Source organism: Nomascus leucogenys, chromosome 13 (assembly GCF_006542625.1).
Source record: "Nomascus leucogenys isolate Asia chromosome 13, Asia_NLE_v1, whole genome shotgun sequence".
Lineage (NCBI taxonomy): Eukaryota > Metazoa > Chordata > Mammalia > Primates > Hylobatidae > Nomascus > Nomascus leucogenys.
This window is the reverse complement of record NC_044393.1, coordinates 89523906-89536860: the sequence shown is the minus strand read 5'-3', so window position 1 is coordinate 89536860 and position 12955 is coordinate 89523906. Positions and strand designations below refer to the sequence as shown.

Here is a 12955-nt window from a genome sequence, read left to right as displayed (position 1 = left end):
TGAGAAGCAGCCTAAGAGATAGCCTATCCGGCCATCCTCCCTCCACACAACCACAGAGGGACTCCTGGAAAACTAAGCTACTTGGCCAGGGCCCTCGTACAGGCGAATGCAGGGAAATGGGAGAGCACAGGCGCCCCTCCCGAGCCAGGACAGTCCGGTTCAACTTTTTTTTTTTCTTTTTTGAGACGGAGTTTCGCTCTTGTTGCCCAAGCTGGAGTGCAAAGGTGCGACCTTGGCTCACTGCAACCTCCACCTCCCGGATTCAAGCGATTTTCTTGCCTCAACCTCCCGAGTAGCTGGGATTACAGGCGTGCACCACCAGGCCTGGCTAATTTTTTGTATTTTCAGTAGAAACAGGGCTTCCCCATGTTAGCCAGGCTGGCCTCGAACTCCTGATCTCAGGTGATCTGCCCACCTCAGCCTCCCAAAGTGCTGGGATTACAGGCATGAGCCACCATGACTGGCCACTCCGGTTCATCTTTAAAACTGCCCGCCTGGCACAGTGTAGACGCTCAGAAGGCGTTTGTTGAATAAAAATAGGATTTCATCTATGAGGTGGCTTTATAGCCTTCCAAAGAGAGTTACTGCACAGGTGGGGCAATTATAAGAGCAATAAAACCCTTATAAAACCTCCTGATTCAGAGCATGTTTATAGGAGCAGCTTAGTCTCAGAAACAAGGTTTCTCTTTTCTCTGGTAGGGAGGAAATAGACATGTTTAGAAGTGCAAAGACCAAGAACTCAAATGGCTGGAATTTCTCTTGTTAACAGGTCTGTTTGAGGTCCGAGCCCAAGAGTATCTGGAAACACTCCCCAGTGGAGAGCACAGCGGTGTCAATAAGTTCCTGAAGGGACTAGGTAAGGCCCCCGGCTCTGGGTGCCCAGCCTGTGTGCCTCTGAGCTGTCTGTCTCGGAGTCCCAGCCGGTTCCCTCCACTGGAGCCAGCGCCCTGAATAATGCAGAGCTCTACAGCCTGCGCTGGGCAGATGCTACTGGCATTTTAACCTCCTGTTCTAATCTGTCCCCAAAGAGAAAGCAAAGGAAACGCTGCCCCCAGCACCTCCTTATCTGGGTCCCTGGGCTTTCTTGCTATCTTCTTTCTCTATGATCTCCTACATTGTTAAATCTCAGTGGAACTGAGCCAAGGGAGCATGGCGGGAATCAGACAAGGATGTCTGGCAAGAAAGACTCGCACTGGTGTCCAAATTCCTCTGGAAAGTAGAAACGTGACACTTACAAGGACTGCAGTTTAATCAGTGAAAATGCCCTTACAGGGAAAGGAAAGATAAAGACAGCCAAAAAAGAGGACGGAGGCCCCAGTAGGGAGGTGTCTGCAGCAGTGAAACCTTCCCAGAGGGCCTGCGAAGGGCGCCATATCTGTGCCTCCTGCAGGACGGAGGGCTACCTGGAAGCAGAGTGTTTTAAATACACACAGCATTGCTGGGCACTTTCTCCTCCCTTGGCTCCTGAGGGATGTGTTAATTCGGTGCTTCCTTTATTACCACAGAAGAAGCCAGCCCTCCTAGACAGCTCTGATGGTCTTCCTTTCAAACCCCCCCAAGTCTGAGGAAGACCCTAGGGGGATCTCTGGAAAGAACAAAGCCCCTCTGGCTTCTCCAGAGCAAGGAATGAGGCTCCCCCAGGTGGCGTGGGGGCCCCGTTACCCACACCACTTCTGGGTGGAAAGGGCAAGATTTATCTCACCCTCCTTTGTCTGCCTTGTGAAATGTTCTCATTTTCCTTTTTTTTAGGCAATAAAATGAAATTTCTCCACAAGAAATAACTCTCAGCTCAGCCTCAAGAGAAGACTTCCTCCTAGTGCAGCCCCATGCTTTAAAAACAGTTCCTGGTGGCCTTTCTGAAAGGCTGGGTCCCAGGTTGTCGCCGTGCGGAACTGGAGGCCGCGGTGGCTTCTGGCCGAGGCTGGGCTCTCCCCTGGACCAGAGCCTGGGAGCCGCCCAGGAGGACAGCCCCAGAAAGGGAGCCCGAGACCAGGCATATTGCTGACATGCAAATGGGTTGTTTTGGTGGTTGGGGTTTTTTTATCTTAGATATTAAAAGTAAGAAAAACGTGTGGGTTTTCTGTTTATTATGCCAAGGCCAAGAGGAGCCTGTCCTGCCCTACACGTTCCCCTCGTTCGTCCCATCCGGCTGCTCAGCAATGGAGCTAAGAGGAGTGGTGATGGGCAACAGAAATGAGGTGCTCCTCCGGGCGGGACTGAGGACACACGAGGACTGTGAGGGGAAGAGGCACAGCCGGTGCCTCGGGTTCAGGGAGCGAGGCCTCCTAGTGAAAGGCTGGGCCCTTGCCCTGGAGTGGAGGCTGGGGAGGAACGGGAGCTGTAGACGGATGTGGCTTCCCAGACACGCTGCTCTTCCAGAAGGGACAGTGATGCCACCTGGTGGCTGAGGCCATGGACGTCTCTCTTCGCAAATGGACCTGACTCTTATTGACTGCATTGTTCTCTTAGAAGAAGCCCTGGAACCGTCCACTGCCTGAGTAGTCCCTGGCTTTTAGAGGCACACACACAAAAAGAGGAAGCCTGTTAGTAAACTGTTCTAGGTGTCCTCAAGTTTACGACACTGCTTACGGCCCACCTTCCTACACAGAGCCACAACTTTGACTCCATTCCCATCTCCTTCCAGGCGCTCAGAGCAGCATTAATGCAATAGCGGATGTGCACTGCGTGTACACGGTGGGGGGCGGGGGGACCTTTTGGCGGCTGATGCTAACAAGATGGAGGGTGAGAATGCTGGGCGGCGTCATCAGCCGTGTGCAGCCAGAGAGGCAGCTTGCGTTTTCTGGACCAGAAGCAGGGAGGGTGTGGAGAAGGCCAAAACCTCAGGGAGACCTAAGAGCTGCCCTGCAGCCGGGACAGTGGGGAGGCAGGAAGAGCCCTGAATGCAGCTGAGGCAGGTTGTCAGAGCAAGCCTCAGGGCCACTACCAGGCGACCACTGCCCGCAGCTCTCACCAGCGACCCTCACACAAACACAAAAGGGAGGGGCGCCGACCCCAACAATGGCCCAGAGGGGCTGTGCTGCCTGGCAGGGGTTCTCAACCTTCAGGGAGGGGGAGCAAGGAGCCTTCCGAGGATAAATAGAAACGAGGAAAATGAGGGGAGGTGACCTCTCATCCTTCCTCTTAGCTGGAGTTATGGACCACCTCTCCCCTCCAAGTTCTACCCAGGCTTTGGTGTGTCCATTACTATTTCAGAGGTGAGGATCCACAGTTTACATCAAATTCTCAAAGATGCTCCCAGAATGGTAGAAACCAGGCTTTGCATAAAAATTAACCTGCCTGGCCGGGCGCAATGGCTCATGCCTATAATCCCAGCACTTTGAGAGGCCAAGGCAGGCAGGTGGATCACCTGAGGTCAGGAGTTCAAGATCAGCCTGGCCAACATGGCAAAACCCCATCTGTACTAAAAATACAAAAAAAATTTAGCCGGGCATGGTGGTGCGTGCCTGTAATCCCAATTACCTGGAAGGCTGAGCAGAAGAATCGCTTGAACTTGGGAGGTGAAGGTTGCGGTGAGCCGAGATCATGCCACTGCACTCCAGCCTGGACAACAGAGCAAGACTCCTTCTCAAAAAAAACTCTGGCTGGGTGTGTGTGGGTGGGGACTGGGGGGATGCCTGAATGAGAATCGCTGAATCCTTGAATGTGGGGGCTCAGGAATATGTATCTAACAAGCTCCTTGGATTAGTCAAGTTTGTGTGGGGGCTCAGGAATATATGTATCTAACGAGCTCCTCAGATTAGTCAACTTTATTAATAGCCTGCATATTTGTATATTGCCCAGAAAGGGTCACTTTTTGGAATATATTTTCTTTTTTTTAACTTATTTCGCATTATATTGTTTACTTAATAACTCCAAGCAAATAAATGTACATCTTTATCAACATTCCCAATGACTGCATAATATTCCATTTTGTGGGGATACTAAAAGCTATTAGTTCATCAGCCTTTGGCTCTTTATGCATGCAGGATGTTTCCAATTTTTAACATCATAACATCGAAAAAAGGATCTTTGTACAAGTATCTTAGCACACTTGCCCCATCTTAATTTTCATTTTTGCTTAAAGTAAAATATACATACTTTTTTTTTTATTTATTTACTTTTTTTTTTTGAGATGGAGTCTCGCTCTGTCACCCAGGCTGGAGTGCAGTGGCAGGATCTTGGCTCACTGCAACCTGCACCTCCCGAGTTCAAGCGATTCTCCCCCTTCAGCCTCCTGAGTAGCTGGGATTACAGGCGGGCGCCACCACACCTGGCTAATTTTTGTATTTTTAGTAGAGACGGAATTTCACCACGTTGACCAGGCTGATCTCAAACTCCTGACCTCAGGTGATCCGCCCGCCTTGGCTCCCAAAGTGCTGGGATTATAGGCATGAGCCACCACGCCCTGCCAAAATATACATACTTTAAAAATACACATCCAGATATTAGTGTACAGCCTAACAAACGTTCACAAATAACCATGTGAAAGTTGCCAGAATCAAAATGGTGCCACACAGACACACAAAATACTTGTGTGAGGACATCTGCCCGGCAACTGCCTGTCCAGCCTCAGACTGGCACCAGCCTTGTTATGGATCCTTGTAGCCAAGGATAATGATCTCAAAACAATGTGATCCTCCCTACTTTTCCTTTAAAAGCCCTGTCTTCCTTTGCCTCCTTGAATATGCAGCACATAGTTTACTATGTCCTGTGTATTACCATTGCAATGGCTATTCTCAAATAAACATGGTTTTCTTTTAGGAAAAAAAAGAAGGTGGGCACAGAGGTCCATGCTTATAATCCTAACACTTTGGGAGGCTGAGGTGGGAGGATCACTTAAGACCAGAAGTTCGCCGGGCGCGGTGGCTCAAGCCTGTAATCCCAGCACTTTGGGAGGCCGAGGCGGGCGGATCACGAGGTCAGGAGATCGAGACCATCCTGGCTAACACAGTGAAACCCCGTCTCTACTAAAAATACAAAAAATTAGCCGGGTGTGTTGGCGGGCGCCTGTAGTCCCAGCTACTCGGGAGGCTGAGGCAGGAGAATGGCGTGAACCCGGGAGGCGGAGCTTGCAGTGAGCCGAGATCGCGCCACTGCACTCCAGCCTGGGGCACAGAGCAAGACTCCGTCTCAAAAAAAAAAAAAAAAAAAAAAAAAAAAAAAAGACCAGAAGTTCAAGACCAGCCTGGGCAACATAGTGGGTCCACGCATCTCTACAGAAATTTTTTTTTTTTTTTTTTTTTTTTTGAGACAAAGTCTTGCTTTGTCACCCAGGCTGGAGTGCAGTGGCACGATCTTGGCTCACTGGAAGCTCCGCCTCCCAGTGAGGACTACAGGCGCCCGCCACTACGCCCGGCTAATTTTTTGTATTTTTAGAAGAGACAGGGTTTCACCACGTTAGCCAAGATGGTCTCGATCTCCTGACCTTGTGATCCGCCCGCCTCGGCCTCCCAAAATGCTGGGATTACAGGCGTGAGCCACCGCGCCCAGCCTTACAGAAAATTTTAAAATTAGCCTGGCATGGTGGCGCACTCCTCTAGTCCCAGCTACTCAGGAGGCTGAGGCAAGAGGATCATTCAAGGCTACATCACTGCACTCCAGCCTGGGCGACAGAGTGAGACCTTGTCTCAAAAAAAAAAAAAAAAAAAAAAGAAAAAGAAACACATGCAGTTTACCTGTGTTACAAATCTACACATATATCCTCTGAATCTAAAATTAAAATAATAGGCTGGACGCATTGGCTCACGCCTGTAATCCCAGCACTTTGGGAGACCGAGGCGGGCAGATCACCTGAGGCTGGAAGTTCAAGACCAGCCTGACCAATGTGGAAAAACCCCGTCTCTACTAAAAATACAAAGTTAGTTGGGCATGGTGGTGCATGCCTGTTACTCAGGAGGCTGAGGCAGAAGAATTGCTTGAACCCAGGAGGCAGAGGTTGCGGTGATCCAAGATCACACCATTGCACTCCAGCTTGGGCAACAAGAGCAAAACTCCATCTCAAAAAAAAAAAAAAAGAAAGAAAGAATGAAAAGAAAATAATAGGCCAGGCACGGTGGCTCAAGCCTGTAATCCTAGCACTTTGGGAAGCCGAGGCAGGTAGATCACCTGAGGTCAGGAGTGCAAGACCAGCCTTGCCACCATGGTGAAACCCCATCTGTACTAAAAATACAAAAATTAGCCAAGTGTGGTAGTGCATGCCTGTAATCCCAGCTACTCGGGAGGCCTAGACATGAGAATTGCAAGAACTCAGGAGGTGGAGGTTGCAGTGAGCCGAGATAGCACCATTGCACTTCAGCCTGGGAGACAGAGTAAGAGACTCCGTCTCAAAAAATAATATTTATTTATTAATTTATTTATTTTGAGATGGAGTTTTGCTCTTGTCGCCCAGGCTGGAGTGCAATGGTGCGATCTTGGCTCACTGCAACCTCTGCCTCCTGGGTTCAAGTGATTCTCCTGCGTTCAAGTGATTCTCCTGCCTCAGTCTCCCAAGTAGCTGGGATTACAGGCACACGCCACCATGCCCTGCTAATTTTGTATTTTTAGTAGAGATAGGGTTTCTCCATGTTGGTCAGGCTAGTCTCGAACTCCCAACCTCAGGTGATCTGCCCTCCTCAGCCTCCCAAATTGATGGGATTACAGGCATGAGTCACCACGCCCGGCCAAAAAAAGAATAACCATAATCATAAGCTTGCTTGGTGAGCAGGACGTCAGACCAAGGGGTCGAAGAGCCTGAGGAACATTTCCCCAGGAGGGCTGGGGAGGTCTGCACTCTGGCCTTGTCTTACAAGAGCGTGTGTCCCCTGCCCACCAGATCTTCCTCTGCTTCCTCTTGGCAGCACTGGACAACCCTTCACTCCTTGACCACTTACGGTCTCCACCCTCCCCATTCTCTTTTGTCCCTGTTTCTTTTTCTTCTTTCTTATTTTATTGAGGTGAAATTCACATAGCATAAAATTAACATTTTGTTTTATTTTTTGAGACAGGGTCTCACTCTGTCACCCAGACTGGAGTGCAGTGGGGCAATAGTTCCCACAAATGCCTGCATTTACAGGAAGTCTTAGGTAGGTCATTTCCTCAGGTGACTGATAGCCTTTCTTATATGCATATTCTCCCTTAAGTTTCACTGACAGAGAGTGATCTTAGGGCTAAGTTTTGGAAACAACTCTTCAGTCCTCCAAGTCCTAAATTCAGTATTACCTAAGAGCTTCTAAAGTGCTTTGAAGAATAAGAACATCATGCCTGTAAGGCTGAGGCGGGCAGATCACCTGAGGTCAAGAGTTCAAGACCAGCCTGGTCAACATGGTGAAACCCCATCTCTACCAAAAATACAAAAATTAGCTGGGTGTGGTGGCGGGCGCCTGTAGTCCCAGCTACTCAAGAGGCTGAGGCAGGAGAATCGCTTGAACCCGGGAAGCAGAGGTTGCAGTGAACCAAGATTGCACCGCTGCACTCCAACCTGAGTGACAGAGCAACCTGAGTGACTGTCTCAAAACAAAACAAAACATCACGCCTGTAATCCCAGCACTTTGGGAGGCTGAGGTGGGTGGATCACTTAAGGTCAGGAGCTCGAGACCAGCATGGCCAATATGGCAAACCCCCATCTCTACCAAAAATACAAAAATTAGCCGGGTGTGGTGGTGGGCGCCTGTAATCTCAGCCACTCGGGAGGCTGATGTGGGAGGATCACTTGAACCCAGGAAGCAGAGGTTGTGGTGAGCTGAGATCACGCCAGTGCACTCCAGCCTGGGCAACAGAGTGAGACACTGTCTCCAAAAAAAAAAAAAAGGAATATCAATGCAACGAGTGAAAGCATCCAGGGCCACAGGGGTCACACTCTCAGGCATATCAAAGCCGGTAAATAGAATTTTTTTTCTTTTTTTTTTTTTTTGGTAGAGATAGGGGTCTCACTATGTTGCCCTGGCTGTTCTTTTTTTTTTTTTTTTTGAGACAGAGTCTCAGTCTGTTGCCCAGGCTGGAGTGCAGTGGCGCTATCTCGGCTCACTGCAATCTCTGCCTCCCGGGTTCAAGTGATTCTCCTGCCTCAGCCTCCCGAGTAGCTGGGATTACAGGCACCCACCACCATGCCCAGCTAATTTGCTTTATTTTTAGTAGAGACAGGGTTTCACCATCTTGGCCAGGCTGGTCTCATACTCCTGACCTCGTGATCCACCCACCTCGGCCTCCAAAGTTCTGGGATCACAGGCGTGAGTCACCGAGCCCGGCTGCCAGTGTTGTTCTTGAACTCCCAGGTTCAAAAACTCCTCCTGCCTTAACCTCCCAAAGTGTTGAGATTAAAGGCATGAGCCACCACGCCTGACCTGGTCTTTTTCTTTTAAGTCCCATTGCTCTGGATACCTTGCATAGGCTTGAAAAGCAAATCCAAAGCAGTACACAGCAGGCCCCAAAGACCCTGAGGAGCCAAGCAAGCTGTGGGAGTGGGCTTGGGGGAGGAAAAGATGAGTGGAAGCCAGAGACCTGTGCAAAGGTTCGTAAGAAAAGCAAAAGTTACACATGTGGCCAACAAGCATATGAGAAAAAGTTCAATATCACTGAACATTACAGAAATACACATCAAAACCACAATGAGATACCATCTCGCACCTCTCAGAATAGCTATTATTAAAAAGTTGGCCAAACGTGATGGCTCATGCCTGTAATCCCAGAACTTTTGGAGGCCATGCATGGCAGGTGGAATACTTGAGGCCAGGAGCTCAACACCAGCCTGGGCAGAGGAGCGAGACCTCATCTCAATTAAAAAAAAAAAAAAAAGTAAAAGAATAACAGATGCTGGAGAGATTGCGGAGAAAAACGCTTAAACCAAGCTTATCCAACCCACAGCCCATGGGCCACATGCAACCCAGGATGGCTTTGAATGCGGCCCAACACAAATTCCTAAACTTTCTTCAAACATTTTGAGGGCCAGGTGTGGTGGCCCACACCTGTAATCCCAGCACTTTGGGAGGCCAAGGCAGGTGGATCACTTGAGGTCAGAAGTTAGAGACCAGCCTGGCCTGGCCAACGTGATGAAACTTATGCCTATTAAGACTGAAAAAATAAATACAAAAATTAGCCAGGCGTGGTGATGCACACCTGCATTCCTAGCTACCCGGGAGGCTGAGGCACAAGAATTGCTTGAACCCAGGAGGCTGAGATTGTGGTGGGTTCAGATTGTGCCACTGCACTCCAGCCTGGGTGACAGAGTGAGGATTCATCTCAAAAAAAAAAAAAAAAAAAAAAAAAGCTTAGTACCTGGGAAATGAAATGATCTGTACAACAAATCCCAGTGACATGCGAATACTTTTTTTCTTGAGACGGAGTCTCGCTCTGTCGCCCAGGCTGGAGTGCAGTGGCATGATCTCGGCTCACTGTAAGCTCCGCCTCCTGGGTTCACACCATTCTCCTGCCTCAACCTCCCAAGTAGCTGGCACTACAGGCGCCCGCCACCACACCTGGCTAATGTTTTTGTATTTTTAGTAGAGACGGGGTTTTACCATGTTAGCCAGGATGGTCTCGATCTCCTGACCTTGTGATCTGCCCGCCTCCACCTCCCAAAATGCTGGGATTACAGGCGTGAGCCACCGCACCCAGCTACGTATTTTTTTTTTTTTTTTTAGATGGAGTCTCACTCTGTTGCCCAGGCTGGAGTGCAGTGGAGCAATCTTGGCTCACTGCAACCTCCGCCTCCTGGGTTCAAGCGATTCTCCTGCCTCAGCCTCCTGAGTAGCTGGGACCACAGGTGCCCGCCACCACGCCTGGCTAATTTTTTTTTGTATTTTTAGTAGAGACGGGGTTTCACCATGTTGGCCAGGCAGGTCTCGAACTCCTGACCTCAGGTGATCTGCCCACCTCAGCCTCCCAAAGTGCTGGGATTACAGGCATGAGCCACCACGCCCAGCCAGGAGTTTACTTATATAACAAACCTGCACATGTACCCTTGAACCTAAATTCAGAATTAAAAAAAAAAAAAAAGCAAAGCAAAAGGCAAGTGAGCAGGACCATGTACCTGCTGGCACCTGTGAAGGCCAATTAACTTCAGTCCACGGCTTGTACAGTGACCACACCCGGCCCTCACCCAGCACCTAGCTGGAGTTCAGCAGCCCAACCTCTGACTTCTTTCTGGCATGAACAGATGCTGGCAGCAGGCCAGGGAGCAAACCATCTGACCTTTGATCAGCCCTGGGCTCCTTGCTGGTCCCTCTTGCTCTCCTCGTCGTCTGCCCATCACCCCTTCCCGCCCCAGTATAATCCTAAAAGACCACACACTGAAGGTCTGAAACCGGAACCTCACAACAGATTGTCCCTCCCGCTATAGAGCTGATTCCAGTGCCCCTCACCCTGCCACCATCCCCCACCCCTGCCCTGGGGGAATGTGGACTGGGTTGTTTTTCTGTCAGAGAACTCCAGATTCACACGGACCTGCCCTTCTCTCTCACCAGCCCTATGGACAGGAGTGAAAGAGCTATTCAATAGGGCTGTGGGTGATTGAGGAGTACTACCCACAGGTTGAGGCTGCAGTGAGCCCTGATTGTGCCATTGCACTCCAGCCTGGGCAACAGGCTTCGTCTCAAAAACAAAACAACAAAAAAAGTTAAAAAAAAAAAAATTTAAAAGAGATGGGGCTATGACAGCCAAGGGTAAAGCCACAGATGCCCCATATCTGGAGATGGAGGCCGTTTACCCTCTGAGGACCAAGGCCAAATGAGGGCCTGCCACATCAAGCAAGAGGTGTCACCGAATGTGTTTCCCAGCCTTACCAAAATTAACAGCAAAAAGCAGAGCTGAGCTTGGTGGCTCATGCATGTAATCCTACCATTTTGGGAGGCCCAGGCAGGTGAATCATTTGAGGCCAGAAGTTCGAGACCAGCATGGGCAAAAAAACAACATCAAGTCTAAAAAAAAAGGCCAGGTGTGGTGGCTCACGCCTGTAATCCCAGCACTTTGGGAGGCTGAGGCAGGCAGATCACTTGAGGTCAGATGTTTGAGACCAGCCTGGCCAACTTGGTGAAATCCCATCTCTAATAAAAATACAAAAATTAGCCGGGCATGGTGACTCACGCCTGTAATCCCAGGACTTTGGGAGGCCGAGGCAGGCAGATCACCAGGTCAGGAGTTCAAGACCAGCCTGAACGACATGGTGAAACCCCGTCTCTACTAAAAATACAAAAATTAGCCCAGCGTGGTGGTGTGCTCCTGTAATCCCAGCTACTCAGGAGGCTGAGGCAGGAGAATCACTTGAACCCGGGAGGCAGAGGTTGCAGTGAGCCGAGATTGCACCACCGCACTCCAGCCTAGGCTACAGAATGAGACTCCGTCTCAAAAAAAAAAAAAAAAAAAAAAAAAAAAAAATTAGCTGGGCATGGTGGCGCACACCTGTAGTCCCAGCTAATCGAGAGACTGAGACAGGAGAATTGCTTGAACCTGGGAGGTGGAGGATGCAGTGAGCTGAGATCCTGCCACTCTGGGCTGGGCAACAGAAAGATACTCCATCTTAAAAAAAAAAAAAAAGGAAAAGGGCTGGGCGCGGTGGCTCACGCCTGTAATCCCAGCACTTTGGGAGGCCGAGGCAGGCAGACCATGAGGTCAGGAGATCCAGACTACCCTGGCTAACACGGTGAAACCCCATCTCTACTAAAAATACAAAAACTTAGCCAGGTGTGGTGGAGGGCACCTGTAGTCTCAGCTACTCAGGAGGCTGAGGCAGGAGAATGGCGTGAACCCAGGAGGCGGAGGTTGCAGTGAGTCGAGATCGCGCCACTGCACTCCAGCTTGGGCGACAGAGCAAGACTCCATGTCAAAAAAAAAAAAAAAAAAAAATCAAATTTAAAAGGTTTTATTGCCGGGCACGGTGGCTCACGCCTGTAATCCCAGCACTTTGGGAGGCCCAGGCAGGCAGATCATGAGGTCAGGAGGTCGAGACCATCCTGGCTAACACAGTGAAACCCCGTCTCTACTAAAAATACAAAAAATTAGCTGGGCGTGGTTGCAGGCGCCTGTAGTCCCAGCTACTCAGGAGGCTGAGGCAGGAGAATGGCCTGAACCCAGGAGGCAGAGCTTGCAGTGAGCCGAGATAGCACCACTGCACTCCAGCCTGGGCAACAGAGCAAGACTCCATCTCAAAAAAAAAAAAAAAAAAAAAAGTTTTATTTTATTTTATTATTCTTTTTTTTAATTAATTTATTTATTTTTGAGTCGGAGTTTTGCTGTTGTTGCCTAGGCTGGAGTGCAATGGTGCGATCTTGGCTCACCACAACCTCCACCTCCCGGATTCAAGTGATTCTCCTGCCTCAGCCTCCCAAATAGCTGGGATTACAGGCATGCGCCACCACGCCTGGCTAATTTTATATTTTTAATAGAGATGGGGTTTCTCCACGTTAGTCAGGCTGGTCTCGAACTCCCAACTTCAGATGATCCACCCACCTCGGCCTCCCAAAGTGCTGGGATTACAGGTGTGAGCCACTGTGCCCGGCTACTATTTTATTTTTTTGAGACGGAGTCTCACTGTGTTGCCCCGGCTGGAGTGCAGTGGCATGATCTCGGCTCATTGCAACCTCCACCTCCCGGGTCCAAGTGATTCTCCTGCCTTAGCCTCCTAGGTAGCTGGGATTACAGACGTGCATCACTACACACAGCTAATTTTTGTATTTTTACTAGAGACTAGGTTTCACTGTCTTGACCAGGCTGGTCTCGAGCTCCTGACCTCAAGTGATCTGCCTGCTTCAGCCTCCCAAAGTGCTGGGATTAAAGGCATGAGCCCTGTGCCCAGCCATAAAAATTTTTTAAAAAGAAAACACCGGCCAGGTACGGTGGCTCACACCTGTAATCCCAAGGCTTTGGGAGGCAGAGATGGGCAGATCACGAGGTCAGGAATTCGAGACCAGCCTGACCAACATAGTGAACCCTCGTCTCTACTAAAAATACAAAAATTACCAGGGCCTGGTGGCACGTGCCTATAATC

At 49.7% G+C, this 12955-nt stretch overlaps 1 protein-coding gene across 5 annotated transcripts in view; it reads left to right on the top strand.

Moving 5' to 3' along the window:
* The window catches only part of DENND2A (DENN domain containing 2A), a 122126-nt gene extending 120054 nt beyond the window's left edge, over positions 1–2072 (top strand). For all 5 annotated transcript variants that reach the window (XM_030825891.1, XM_030825887.1, XM_030825890.1 and 2 more), the window contains 2 exons: positions 770–856; positions 1750–2072. In XM_030825891.1, the coding sequence (XP_030681751.1) occupies positions 770–856; positions 1750–1781 (119 nt within the window). In that variant the 3' untranslated portion in view covers positions 1782–2072. The remainder of the gene's footprint in view (positions 1–769; positions 857–1749) is intronic.
* The last annotated feature ends 10883 nt before the right edge of the window (positions 2073–12955 follow it).